The sequence below is a fragment of the Myodes glareolus genome, chromosome 19, assembly GCF_982192425.1.
Source record: "Myodes glareolus chromosome 19, mMyoGla1.1, whole genome shotgun sequence".
Lineage (NCBI taxonomy): Eukaryota > Metazoa > Chordata > Mammalia > Rodentia > Cricetidae > Myodes > Myodes glareolus.
The window spans coordinates 58,566,574-58,580,936 of NC_142044.1; the positions used below are offsets into that span (position 1 = coordinate 58,566,574).

General features: G+C 47.6%; 1 protein-coding gene across 3 annotated transcripts in view; it reads left to right on the forward strand.

Moving 5' to 3' along the window:
- Ano6 (anoctamin 6) overlaps positions 1 to 14,363 on the forward strand; it is a 176,605-nt gene that overhangs the window by 141,754 nt on the left and 20,488 nt on the right. For 2 of the 3 annotated variants that reach the window (XM_048444762.3, XM_048444764.3), the window contains 5 exons: positions 3,810 to 3,952; positions 6,003 to 6,080; positions 10,440 to 10,665; positions 11,705 to 11,874; positions 12,074 to 12,171. In XM_048444762.3, coding sequence (XP_048300719.1) covers positions 3,810 to 3,952; positions 6,003 to 6,080; positions 10,440 to 10,665; positions 11,705 to 11,874; positions 12,074 to 12,171 — 715 coding nt within the window. The remainder of the gene's footprint in view (positions 1 to 3,809; positions 3,953 to 6,002; positions 6,081 to 10,439; positions 10,666 to 11,704; positions 11,875 to 12,073; positions 12,172 to 14,363) is intronic. The other variant, XM_048444763.3, reaches the window with a different exon arrangement.

Genomic DNA, 14,363 nt, shown 5'->3' on the forward strand with positions numbered 1-14,363 from the left:
ATTTGCAACAAGGGTTTTAGAAAGAGGTGGAAATGTTTGATTTTATTGATTTAATTATATTTTAATATGCCTATGCTTTGCTTAGGGTTCAAAAGAGTAGGAAGGGGCTAGAAAATATCAGTGCCACAAAGAAATATCTGAATTGCATGATCAAATGGACCTCGATAGAGAGCTACATCCAAATACATTCTTGGCAGCCGTGGTGCTTTCTCCAAAATAGGTCATATGCAAGGCTTTACAAACACGAGAAGACTGAAATCACTATAGACAAGCTGGGGACTGGAGAAATGGTTCAACGATGGCGCTGCTCGTACAGAGGGCCTGTGGTCGGCTCCCAGTGCCGGTTTTAGGCAGCTCCCACTACCTGTAGCTCCAGCTCCAGAGGATCCAATGCCTCTGGCCAGGCACCTGCAAGCACAGTTTTTTAAAATAATAAAAAATGCATTTAAAACAGAACAGGCACATTCTTGAAGATCAAACAATACACAGTTGCATAATGAATCAATGGGTCATTAAAGAAATCAAGAAACAACTCAAAAAAAGTTCTGAGATGCAAGTGAAAATTAAAACACTAACCCACTGGAAACCTGGTCAGTACAATTTAAAGAGTAGTAAGGACATTTATAGTTATAAGTACTTACATTAAAATATAAAAGAGGTGGCAAGTAAGTAATTTAAGGTACCTTCAGGCCTTCAAAAAACAAGAAAAAGAGAAGCCCAAAATCAGTAGGCAGAAAAAAATAATTTAAAGGAGGATAAAAACTAATGAATTGGAAAATAATCAAACAAACAAGACTCAGTGAAACGAAGCATTTGACCCAGGTCGACTGGCGTAGCAGAGACTGGTGAAGTTGTACATCCAACAGAGCCGAGCAGGCAGTGATCGCTGGGAACCCTAAGCATGGCTCCTCGGGCTGCGGTTGTGGGGTACTCAGTTTCTGGGACATTCCCTTTCATTTATTCGCTCAGTGCATTTGTTAAGTGCCTAGTGTATGCTAATGCTTCATCAGCGAACAGAACATCCCTGCCTCCATGACAATACCACTGTGGCCATGACAGACGCTAGACCTAGAAGCCACGGCCGGCCAGGCTTGCATGCATGCTACCTGTGTTGAAGAGAAAAGGGGGCTGGCAGAGGAAACGGGGTGCTCTTTGTGAGAGAGGCTATGCTTTACTAGAATGACTCTCATAGTTACCAGACAGTAGAGTCAGCTTTTGGAGCAAACCATAGACTTGGCAGAATTCTGGGGTAAATGAAAGTAGACCTTCTGTTTGATAGGCTGTGTGGGTATTTTCTGAGGGGCATTAGATCCATAGTCAGCCTCAGAGGGCTGCCACAGGGTGGCTCCTGCTCCCCAGCAGGGGTCTCAGGAAATGTCTGCCACTCGAGGCTAGCAGAGCTCCTGTGGGTGACAAGACCAGCAGTCATAGCTTGTTCCACAATACTGCCTCGTGTGCTGAAGGTGTTTGTCCAGTGACAGGCAGTTCCCCTTAAGCAAGTTCAAAGACACTGAAGGCCTGGGGGCTTTTCAGTGGAACCAGCATTCTGCCCTCCCGTTGCAGAACCAATTCCACCTGCAGGCCACTTCTGCTCCGGCTGACCATTGGTGGGGTCGTCACACAAGCGAGGCTGGGGAAGTGGGAGCTTGAGTGCTTCATTGGCCTTCACCCCAGCAAAGTGTTGAGCTCAGACTCCTTTTCCAGCATCCCAGACTCTCCTCCTAGCTTCTGGCTTTCCACGCTGCTTTACAGGCCCAGCTCTCAACCTTGACTGCAAGAAAAAGTAGCAACAAACACCTGTGCGCAGACACCATTCCTCATTCCCAGCCAGTTAAACCTGAATCTCGGGGCTGTTGCCTGTGCTTGGGATTTTTTTTTTTTTAAGCTCCCCAGTACCTCTTATTTGCAGCTCAGTGAGGCTTACCACTGTAGACCCTTTCTTTAGTGATCTTCTCCACCCCCAGCCCCGACACTTAGACTCCTGGCATGGCTGGCCCTTCCAGTCCCCTAGACTAGACGCCTGCCCACAGGCTCACAACATCCCTGGCTGTCCAAGTTACTGTTCTGTTGCTGTGATAAAACAAAACATATAAAGGAATGTTTAAGTGGGCTTCCTGTTTCCGAGGGTTAAGAGTCTGTCATGGTGAGGCTTACGGCTTGATCCCCAAGTAGGAGGCTGAGAGGGAGCTTACTAGGAATGGTGCGCCCTGTGACACACCTCCTCTAACAAGGCCACACCTCCTAATCCTCCCCAAACAGTTCCACCAGCCAGGGACAAAGTCATGACCCTGGGGGTGAGGGTCATCCTCATTCAGCGTGCCACGCTGGCCCAGTGTCTTCCCTCGGAGATGTCTTTCCCTACTGCACTGCTCGGACCAGAAACCTGGCCTGCATTCTTGCCTTCTTCGAGCCCCTTCATTACACCTGCATCCGTTCCAGCCACATCAACATCCTTGGCACCTTCTCTGGTGTTTGCGTGCAGGTCTTTCCGCGCCTGTGTTCATGCTAGACCACGTCCATGCTCCTCCCAACCTTTATTAAATGCCTAGCTCCTTTCTAGGCTTGTAATATCCTTTGTAATATGCCCTCCTACGAGGTCTGTCACTTGGCTGTCCTCACCATGACCCTTCAGTCACAACCAGAGTGGAAAGCGCCTAGTGCCCTGGCCTCCTTGACTCCTCATGGGCAGCTGTACCAAGGAGGAAGCTAAATTTGCTGCCTTCCTCCATGACCTGATCACCTCAGCCATCCCAAGACCTGGTTCCCCCCTCCTCCGGAAGGTTTATTTCCTGAAAGGTCTGCTGTGGTTCTCAACCTTCCTAATGCTGCAACCTCATCTTGTGACCCCCCAGCCATAAAATTATTCTCTTTGCTACTTCACAACTGTAATTTTGCCCCGCTGTGAATCATAATGTGAATATCTGATCTGTGGGATAGTTGATATGTGGGCCATGTGACCCTGCTAGAGCCATGAGGCACAGGCTGAGAACCGGTTGTCTGTTGATGACCCGGTTGTGTGTCTAGAACAGTCTGTTCCTCCTCTGTCTGCTGTGCCTGTCATTCCCATACATCTAGGAGACTCTTTTGCTTTTTCTTGTTCTGTTCTTAGCGTGTAGTGGACACTTGGATAGCACTTGTGAGTGGAACTGTGATCATTTTAGAGTTTTCAGAAGGGTTTGGACAGTAGGCTAACTCAGAAAGCCTCGGGAATCAACCTGGAAGCTGCATCTGAACAGTAGGCTAACACGGGAAGCCTAGGGAATTGACCCGGAAGCTGCATCTTCAGTTAAGACTTAACATTTGTAGTTTTTTTGAGTTACAAAATATGAAAAATATGATGCCTATTTTTTATATTTATACAAAATTGAGAAATAGATCAGTTTTTCATATAAAAATATTATTTTAGTTTATTTAGAGGGCACTAAAGTAAGTGTTTCTTTCTCTCCCAGTCCCAGAGGAGGGGGGAGAAGAGGAGAATGAGGGTGTAGGGAAAGGCCGAACCATGGACTACTCTTGAATAGTGAACTATTTGTGTGTTCCATTGGCGAAGCGTGGGTTGCGGGCTTTGTGTCTGACATGCATGCTTGCCTTCTGATCATTCCCCTCACCCCTCCCCACCATCATGTTTCACAGTATTTGTAAATTACCAACATTTTCATTTAAAAAAGAAAACATTTTCTGGCTTTTAAATGTTATTTAAATCTATAAATAGATTGCGCTCACCCCAAGAGTGGAAGTGGCATTCCCGGCGTGGCATTCCACACCTGCCTCAATGAGCCATGCTGTCCTCTTCTCTTCTCTCTTGTCAGTTACGCTGTTTTTGGAGTTTTGGAAGCGTCGCCAGGCAGAGCTGGAGTATGAATGGGACACCGTTGAGCTCCAGCAGGAGGAACAGCCCCGACCAGAGTATGAAGCCCAGTGCAACCACGTGGTAATAAACGAGATCACTCAGGTACATGTCTGTCCTGCTTCAGTGCACGCTCCCCCGGCAGTTCTCAGTAAGGTGATGCAGTGCATGCTCCCCTGGCAGTTCTCAGTAAGGTGATGCACTGCACGCTCTCCCTGCAGTTCTCAGCAACGTGATGCAGTGCATGCTCTCCCTGCAGTTCTCAGCAACGTGATGCAGCGCATGCTCTCCCTGCAGTTCTCAGTTAGGTGATGCAGTGCACGCTCTCCCTGCAGTTCTCAACTAGGTGATGCAGTGCACGCTCTCCCTGCAGTTCTCAACTAGGTGATGCAGTGCACGCTTTCCCTGCAGTTCTCAGCAACGTGATGCAGTGCATGCTCTCCCTGCAGTTCTCAGCTAGGTGATGCAGTGCACGCTCTCCCTGCAGTTCTCAACTAGGTGATGCAGTGCACGCTCTCCCTGCTGTTCTCAGCTAGGTGATGCAGTGCAGTGTTCTCCTACAATTCTCAGTAAAGTGATGCAGTGCAGTGCTCTCCTGCAGTTCTCAGCAAGGCGATGCATTGTAATGCTTTCTCTGAAGTGGTTCACCACACAATCCACCCAGCCGTCATGGGACTTGAACAGTGCAGATGCCTGAGCCCATTATGGCATCTCCGAGGTGCCTTGTATCCCAGATGTGTTCTGAGCACTGCTTAGGACAGTGCATGTGGAGACACTCTCTTCTTGCAATAATGGTAGAGCACATATGTTTTAGAGAGACTGAGAATGGCTTGGTTGTGTAAGGAAAGAAATGTTGGCATTTACAGATGTCTCAGCTTCTTCCTGGCAGTCAGTTTGCATCCTGAGCTAGCTGTCCCTCTCCGGTGCTCAGTCACTGGCCCTCCTGCTTGGGATGGGCACAAAAAAATACTGTGGCTCTTAGTCTAAAGTCAGAAGGGGTTGAAGAAGGAGAACACAGACCGAGATCCTACTGCGGGCCAGCACTGTGTAAGGCATTTGTCACTGGGAGAGAATATTTGCTACAACTACTACTGCAAAGAAAGGAGAAATAATGCTACGTGTTGCCCTGTTCATCCCCAAGCCCCCAAAGAGCTGATTTCTGAGTCTTCCATATTTTCTGTCAACACAGGGAATTCAGAGCTGCCCGTAGTCAGCACTGAGGGAACAGACAGTTTTGAACAAAAGTGACTCCTGTCTGAGGAATGTCCCCTATTGTAGGTTTCTAAATTAGCCCAGATTTTCAGGATGTGGGTGCTAGAAGGCAGGGGCAGGGGGGACACTTGAGCATCCTCATTTTATAAATAGCGTAGCAGGTAGCATTTGTCTCTTGGGATGCAGGGAACCCCCATTCTGAATAATGGCTGTCATTTGCTAGAGAGGACAGGGCAGTGCCTGTGGTTGGATAGTTCACTATGAAAGCCGACACTCAAGTCATGACAAAGCCTGCAGAGAGCCACAGCAGAGATGGTCTGGTCGTTTAAAACTGCCAACTGATGAATTAAATCGCCAGTGAGATAGAGCTTGCTAACTTGTGCATGGAATCTCACCTTCCTTATCCCGCATGTCACCTTTGCTGCCTCGTGTGTCCTCCCTGGGCTGGAGAGGAGTTTAGGGGCTGGGTGATCCTGGATCTGTGCCTCAGTTTCCTCATCTCAATGGAGTGAGCATTGACAGAGTTCATGGGTAGAACTCAGGAGAGTACCTGGCCCAGAGTGAATGCCAGCCAAGGTTCTCACTCTGGCTGTTTGAGGTAATGTAGGAGGTGCCATGTCTTCTTCTCTTAGAAAGCTATAAGGTGGAAATGCTCCAAAAATTCAGGTTGCACCACGTTAACACGTAAAGCGTTACTAAAACCCACAGATCTGATAGCCGAGAGCACATGCCAAGCGAGTTCGGTGCCCAGCACCAAGCAAACAGATGCTGCACTTGGCCTGGTGTCTTTGAGATTGTTAACTGCATAGCTATGAGTGAGAACGGTATGCTTGCAGACTTGGGCTTTGTTTGTTGTTTGCTAAGTCTGAGGTCTGTTGACACACCCAGAGACAGCAGCAGCTTTATTGGAGTTGCCCCTTGACCAGCTGTTCTTCTTCATCAGGAGGAGGAGCGCATCCCGTTTACTGCCTGTGGGAAGTGTATCCGGGTCGCCCTGTGTACAAGCGCTGTCTTCTTCTGGGTAAGAAACTCTCACAAGCTTATGTTTAATTAATTTTTTTTTACTACATGCCAATTATTTTAGTATCTCATTTAAAACATCAAGGAAAGGGGCTGGAGAGATGGCTCAGAGGTTAAGAGCATTGCCTGCTCTTCCAAAGGTCCTGAGTTCAATTCCCAGCAACCACATGGTGGCTCACACCCATCTGTAATGGGGTCTGGTGCCCTCTTCTGGCCTGCAGTCATACACACAGACAGAATATTGTGCACATATAAATAAATAAATATTTTTTAAAAAATCAAGGAAAGTGCAAGCCAGGTGTCTATGCGGTCTCTTACGCAGAGGTGTGGTGGCTCCATGGTGTCATGTAGAGAGATGGCTCTTGAGTGCTCCCTGGCTGCCACATGGAGTACTGCCAGGTTGGGACACCTTCCTGTGCACTGTGGCTTTTTTGTTCCTTCTACCCCATTCCTGCCATCAGGTCAGCAGGTCAGGATTTCCAGCTGCTACTGAAGAAACCAAGTGGGAGGCAGTAAAACTCTCAGAAACTCAACAGCAGCAACTAAACTTAAAACTGCAGGGATTTTCATAACAAAAAGATATGCCAACAAAGAAGGCACAAAACCAAAAAAAGGAAAAGAAGTTTTAAAAACTGATTTTTTTTGGGTGGGGGGGGACAACATTGCTAAAAATACCTGACTTTACAAAATACAAAATAGTTCTGGTTTATTATTAATTAAAATATATTATTAATACAATTTAATGAGAGCTTCGGCTTAGGAATAAACAGATTAAAGAATGAGATGTGACAGCCAGATCCAAGCTCCGTTGTGTGATTTAATGCATAAGGAAGGAAGGGTTATGGATCCAGACTGAGTTAACGAACAGTGGGAATGCTTGCTCGCTGGTGGGGAAGGAAAGGTCAGGGTCATTCTTTGAACCACGGGCTGTAATAAATTCCAAAATGCTTTTTAAACTGTAAGCCATAAACAAGAAATAAATGTGAGTGAGTGCAGTCTGTAGGTTTAGAATGACTTTCTGACCTTCGCTGGCAGTGGAAGGCATTCCAGAACAAAATAAAGATTTCGACACACTGAATTTAAACAAAATACCAGAAGAAATACAAACACAGAGAAGGCGTGATGCAAGGACGGAGCCCAGGTCGGCCGGGAGACAGGTGCGGCGGCTCAGCAGCAGGTGACGGCATGCATATGTGTGTACCAACCAAGAAAAGCAGTGATCCATACGGGGAACCATCCTCACCTGGGAGGATTAGCGCACATCATAATGACATTCTCCTTTCCGCCTCCGTGGAGATGCCCATGTTGGGTGATCAGCTACAGTGTCAGCCCCTCCCACCGGGACAAGTGGTTTTGTTTCTCCATCTTTCCTAGAAAGCAGGTTGACAGTGTGTAATAAGATGTCCTTGGGTTGGCTGTGGTGGTGCACACCTTTAATCCCAGCACTTGGGAGGGAGAGGCTCTGTGAGTTCGGGGCCAGCCTGGTGTACAGAGTGAGTTCCAGTACAGCCAAAGATACGCAAAAAAATCCTGTCTTGGAAAAACAAAAAAACAAAAAAGATATACTTAGAAAGAAAAATTTATATGCACTAACTTAGTTTAGCTTTTAGAAACTGTGAATCAAGAACTATATCAAAATCCAGAGTGATTGCACTTATCTGTGACCCTCGTATTCACAGAGCCAAGGCAGGATGGTTTCAAGTCAGCCTGGGTCACATAGCTAAGCCAGATCTTGTCCTAAAAGGGAAAGGGTTACAGAGAGGTAAGATTTCTTCAGAGACATTATCCCATTTTGTAACACATGTGCACACACAGTCCTATACACACATGAACACCACAGCCACAAATGCCCATCCTACTTCACACTTAGCCAGACAATGGAACATTGTACATCCTTGCAAAGGTATGTACATGAAGTAGCCATGATGTGTGAAATTCTTGAGGTTTATGATGAGTTAAAGAGAAAGACAAAAATGCGAAAGCTGGCTTTTAATATGCCAATAAGGCATAGTTCTGAAAGAATTTTGCTTTTAGTTTAATAGTGAGTGATCTTGCCTATTTTTCTTTATATTACTTTTTTATAATTAAAAGATTTCCTTAAACTGTAGGTGATAAAGGCAATTTCCATTTGGAGTCTTTGATAACGAAAATAGGGGAAGGTGGGTTTCGATTCCTGAGACTGGACTCCGGGGCTGAGGTTCAGTGTTGCCGAAGGCTGGTGGCTGTAACCTAGGTAGCATCCAGTGGACACCCAGGAGGCTGAGAGTTTGGGAGAGGGTGACCCTACAGAGTACAGCTCCTAGACAGGCTCTAGGTCTCTCCACCATGGGACACTTGCAGGTTCTCTAGAGTGAGCACGCCCTACAGTTGAGTCTGAAAAAATGTCTTAGTTAGAGTCAGAAAAAGATAAATCGAAGGGGAGAAAGTGCCCTGCTCAGAGCAGATGCCTGGAAAGTTGTGGAGGCCTTCCGGGATTGTCATCAGAGCTATCAGAGTCTTACTCAAGCCAAGGGGGAGGCCGAGCTGCCAGGGTCTGTTTTTGACTCCAACTGTTTCCCTTCCTGTCAGCTCAAACAGAACAGATTCTCGCTCTCTCAGCCTGTATTTCCTCCTTCTGACACTGCCTCCTGTCCAGACTGCTTAGGAGAATTCAGTAGCGGCAGGGCGGTGAGGTTGGCTGTACGCGCCTCAAGGCTGCTCTGGTGATGAGTAACCTGCAAAGGGATTGCGGGGTGATTATTAGAAAGGCTTGGATGGCCTGTGTGCATTATGCTGGGGGAGGAAGACACCACATTTCCCAGTTTTTCTCAGCCCCAGCTAATTTACACGTACACACACACAATCCTTTTCATTTCACAAGACTTAACTGTGAAGGAGAGGGGATAATGAGCCAGATTACAGGAACACACAATGCCTTCTCTGTACGCAGATTGCACAAGTAAGGAAATGTCTCTTTAACTCTTTGGTCCCCATAATCACAGCTAATGCTACCCAATGCTTTTCCTAGGCCTTGGCATGGTATTCTCCCTGTAGTCTTTTGCCCATTGCCTGAGGAAAGTGGATGCTGAGGTTAATCTATACGAGGTTCCACAGCCAGTGGCAGAGCTGGGGTTCATACGCAGGAGTCTATAGCTCACCCCTGTCTCTTGCTCTGCGTGTGCTGGCCTGTGCTGTGCCTTGCTTGGTGCTGAGTTCCTCTTCTCTGTAGCTTTTCCCCGGCTCTCATCATGAGCACTCAGAGTCCCTGGTTCTGAAGAATATCCAAAAAAGAAGCTATAGGGAACAGCTTGATATAGGGCATCTCCAAGAGTGTCTAAACCAGTGGTTCTCAGCCTTCCGAATGCTGTGACCCTTCAATACAGTTCCTCATGTTGCGGTGACCCCCCAATCCCTAAAATTATTCCGTTGCTACTTCATAACTGTAATTTTGCTACTGTTAGGAATCGTGATGTAAATCGGATATCCCTGATGGTCTCAAGCAACCAATGTGGAAGGGTCTTCAGACTGTGAAAGAGGTCTCGACCCACCGGTTGAGAACCATTGGTCTAAATACTCTTGTATCAAGCAAGGAAAGCGTCTTTAACATGCAGTTAACGCTGACCAGAGAGAGCAGACCTGTTTACTGAGAAAGTAAAATTCTACTACGTGCAGATTGTGCAGGGGATGACCCAGAGGCCCTGTGAAGTGGGACTCAGAAATGCGGCAGGTCCGATTGGGGGGTGCAGGTGTGAATGACTGAGCTCAAGAGAACCCGGGTGTCCCAGAGGCCCTGTGAAGTGGGACTCAGAAATACAGCAGGTCCGATTGGGGGTGCAGGTGTGAGTGATTGAGCTCAGGAGAACCCGAATGTGTAAAGCAGGAACTCTGAAAGCTGAGTCCTGCTGCCAAAACCAGCGGCCCAGTGTCTTGGTCAGTGCTCCAGTTAGACAGTGATAACGCTCAGGTACAGGCAAAGCCAGCCCACGCTGACTCTTCGTGACTCCCTCTCTGCTGGAAGGAATGACTCTCCGCGGAGCAGAATGGCTGAAGTCACACAAGGGGCATGCTCATTGCTTCCATGATCGTGAACTCTCCTTCCACCCAGAATGTTACTCCGTTCTTGTGCCGTCTGGAGATAACTCTCCTTCTAATGTAGACTTTCTTGGCACTCTCTTAGTTTTAGGATGGTTGTAGAGAATATGTATGTAGTAAAGGGTACCATGTCTCCTCTTGCCTGGCCCAGTCTGGTAGATGTTCCCTCTTTGGGCCCCGTGAGGTGTCCTGTATTTGGCACCTGCCCCTGTTTTCCTCAGCGCCAGGCCAGTCTCGGTGCCGATCCGACTCCCGCTGAGGCTCACGCTGCCACTCCTGGTGCTTTCAGATCCTGCTCATCATCGCTTCCGTGATCGGCATCATCGTCTACAGACTGTCGGTGTTCATTGTGTTCTCTGCCAGCCTCCCCAACAACCCAAACGGGACCGACCCCATCCAGAAATACCTGACACCGCAGATGGCCACGTCCATCACAGCTTCTATCATCAGCTTCATCATCATCATGATCCTGAACACTATCTACGAGAGGGTGGCCATCATGATCACCAACTTCGGTGAGGTCCTGCCCGGCTGGAGTGATGGCCGAGATAGAGAACCTTTCGCTGTTTTCATCCCTGTGGGTTAAAATTCTTAGGAAGTTTTGAGCGTAAATGTATTCTCTCTAGTCCATATGGAAAGTAGGTTGTGTACGTCTCTGTATTAGAAGTCGGGACCATCAGACACAATGGTGGGACTGTCCGTAAACTCATCAGGGTGAAGGATATGTCTGATGACATTAGATCATGTGTTCTCTTGCTGAAAGTAAATAGTCTCTTTGTTGCAAACAAGTGGAACAGGGCCGCGGCTCCAGTGGCAAGTACGCTCTCCAGTCAAAGAGAGACAAGCTGCCACACGGGTGTGTGGCATTCCCCCATGCTGTCCGCGTTAATACAGTTCTCATCAGCTCTGCCTGATGTAATGAGTGCTGCTTCCGGTTGGCTGGCATCCCAGGCAGCTGCCTCATGACTAGAGTTAGGGACTTCCCGCACCCTGCCTGCATCCGGGTCATTCTCAGAATGACAGACTGGCTGAGATTCATAGCAAGAGGGACAACCTTTTGTGCTTCCCAGATGCCTCCAGCCAATTGCCCCTGTTCCACTGTTTCCAACAGACCTTATAACTCCGAGGACAAAAGAATTGCCTTTGCTTGGCAGTTCACAGCTAATTTTCTGTGGGGTTGGACATGTCGCTCAGTGGCGGAGGTCCTGGATTTGATCCCTAACACCACAACAAAATGAACTCTGGGGTTTTAGACCCAAACCCTGCTCGCCCATTTGATTATAAAACATTTATAAATTTTAAGGAGCGGTGAGTAAGTGTATGTGTGTTGCTTGCCTTTGGAGGACACTGTGTCTATATGGAACCAGAACTCATATCGGTGTGTAAACTCAGAATTAGCACAGCGGCTAGATTAAGAAATGAAAAGCAGATTAAACGGAAACAGTGTGAATTGTATTCCTTTCGGCGTGCTCTCTCGGGGATCAAAGCCTTTGATTAGGGTCTCAGAGCTGTTCCGGAGTTCAGTGTCTTTCTCCGCTGTTGCTTTAACCGCAGAACTCCCAAGGACCCAGACTGACTATGAGAACAGCCTGACCATGAAGATGTTCTTGTTCCAGTTCGTCAACTACTATTCCTCATGTTTCTACATCGCCTTCTTCAAGGGCAAGTTCGTCGGCTATCCAGGGGACCCAGTGTACTGGCTGGGCAAGTACAGAAACGAAGAGGTGCGAAAACCGAGCCGTGCAACTCTCTAGGCAGCTGAAGCTGCCGCTTGCTTTCCCTCGGCTGCCTGGTGAACAGTGACTTCCTTGTGTATTCCTGAGTGATGTTTAGCCTAAGAGCACAGGCAGAAGTGTTAATGTTAATGCCCCTTTGCAAGTTATACCCCTGAAATCTGAATGTTGTCCTCTTTGTAACATGCAGTGCGACCCGGGTGGCTGTCTCCTGGAACTGACCACGCAGCTGACAATCATCATGGGGGGGAAGGCCATCTGGAATAACATACAAGAAGTGCTGCTCCCGTGAGTACTAGCTATGTGGTCCTGGGTGTCAGGACGGGGGACAGGTCAACCCACCCAGTGAAGTAATGTGCTCACGTTGCCCTACGTCTATCCCTCAAGCACATAGAATCCATTGAAATAATGGCTCTAGACAAGAAGGTCTCGCCAGTGGTTTATACATGTTTAATACATGTTTAATGATTATATGCGGGGGCTCAGCAGACGGCCCAGTTGCAGCGTGCTTCCTGTGTGAGCATGAAGGCTGGAGTTGGGAATCCCCAGGACCCATGTGAAAAACCAGGCATTGTTGTCCACACCTGGTACCTCTGCGCTGGGGAGATAGGGACGAGAGGATCCCCCGAGCTCACCGGGCGGCCAGTGAGCATAGCTGAATCCGGAAGCTCTGGGATCGATGATCGACCATGCCTGGAAAAAGCTAGGTGGCGACTGATCGGTGAAGACACTTAATGCCAGCCTCTGGACTTCCCACACTCCTGCACAAGCACGCGTACACATGTGTGCTTGCACACAAGCACACACAGTAGTTCTATAAGACCGTCATCTTCATACTTAACAGAAATCCCACCTGCTGTGGCACATGCCTCTTAGACTGACTCAGCAGAGGCCCTTGAGAAACGGCCTTTAGAACTGTGAACTACATATCACCACACATCCACGTAGAATTCCCACCCTCATGCATGTAAAAGTCGTTAATAGTAATGTGTTGCACACCTAATATGTGCCGGTCTCTGCAGCAAGTTCTGTGTGTTTCCATCTATATGTTTATGTGCGCGTGTATACATTTGTATAGTTTACATTTATAGATCCTACTTTAATCGCCTTTTTGCTAATGAAGGTCTGTGGCTTAAAGAGGTTAAATGGTCTACCCAAGATCACCCTAGCAGTGAGAGGTTCAACTCCAGGATCCCATGACTCCAGACTCAGTGTTGTCAAGAGCAGACATCACCTGTGATCTACAAGGCTTCAGAAACAGTTACCATAGGGGTGAATGAGAACAGCAGCAGGGCACAGTTGCCCTCCAGATAGTTAGCAAGGCCCCTATTGTGGGATCTGTAGACAGCCCAGCACCGTCTGCATTTCCTGCAAACAGAACCCTTGATATAATAGTTTTCCATTGCAATTTAACAAATTATTATGAAGTCAATGGGTTAAAATAAGGTTCGAAGTCTTTCAGTCCTAGAGGTCAGATGTCTAACGTGGGTCTCACTGAGCTAATACCAGGGTGCTGGGTAGCCAGGGCCTTTCCAGAAGGTCTCAGGTAATCAGCATTTGCTTTTTCTGGTCTTGCAGCCACCCAGACAGACCCTTCCCTTGGGATGCTGTCTGCCATGCCTCTGCCGCTCCCATCATCCAAGATGGTCTCCTGCCCTAAGTCAATGCTTCCATAGAACCCAGTGTTCTTCAGACGTTCTGGAGATGGGCAGGGAACCTCTTTGGGAGGCCAATGCTCTGCCCACAAGATTACTTTTTCAAGCTGGTTTCTGGTTTCTATTTTTGCTTTCACGAAACACCTGATCCCCCTGTACTACTTTGCCTCCTCCTTGAACCCTTTTCTCTTCCGTGTCAACAACAGTGTAGAGTGTCACCTCGCCTTGAGCTGCACACTCAAGCAGGAAGGGAAACTCAGAATTTACATTTCAAGATTCAAATCCTTCCTTTGTAAAGTCTTCCACCCCACTATGCAGTGGGATAGACTTGCTCACAACTCAGCACCTGGTTTAGGCTGCAGCCTCCTGAGTCCTTCACTGTGCTCCCCACCACATGCAGTTTTGTCTCTTTTACTGCCCTGAATCGTGGTCTTTGGCACCGCCAGGTTTCGGTGCGTTCTCTCTGGGACAGCTAGCTGGCTGGGCTTCCGAACGTCCACATCACTGTGGCTTTTTCCTCTTCAGTGTGAGCTGTCAAGGCCCTTCTCAAAGCTAAGACAACACTCCCGTCCCAGGAAAGGATTCCAGCTTTAGCTGTGAGATAACTTTAATCCTGCTACACAGAAAACAAGCCTCCCTTTCATCAAGTTCATAGTCGTGTTTTTCCAGATAAGTAAAAGTAGGTCATGCACAAATCATGATGTTTCAATATGAAAATGTATTTTTAAAAAACTTAACCCATTCTTGTACTACTAAAGCAGCATTTTCTGAGCCAAGTAGATTATTTAACACTGAATTTTTTTGGACGAGTAACTGCCTGACAGT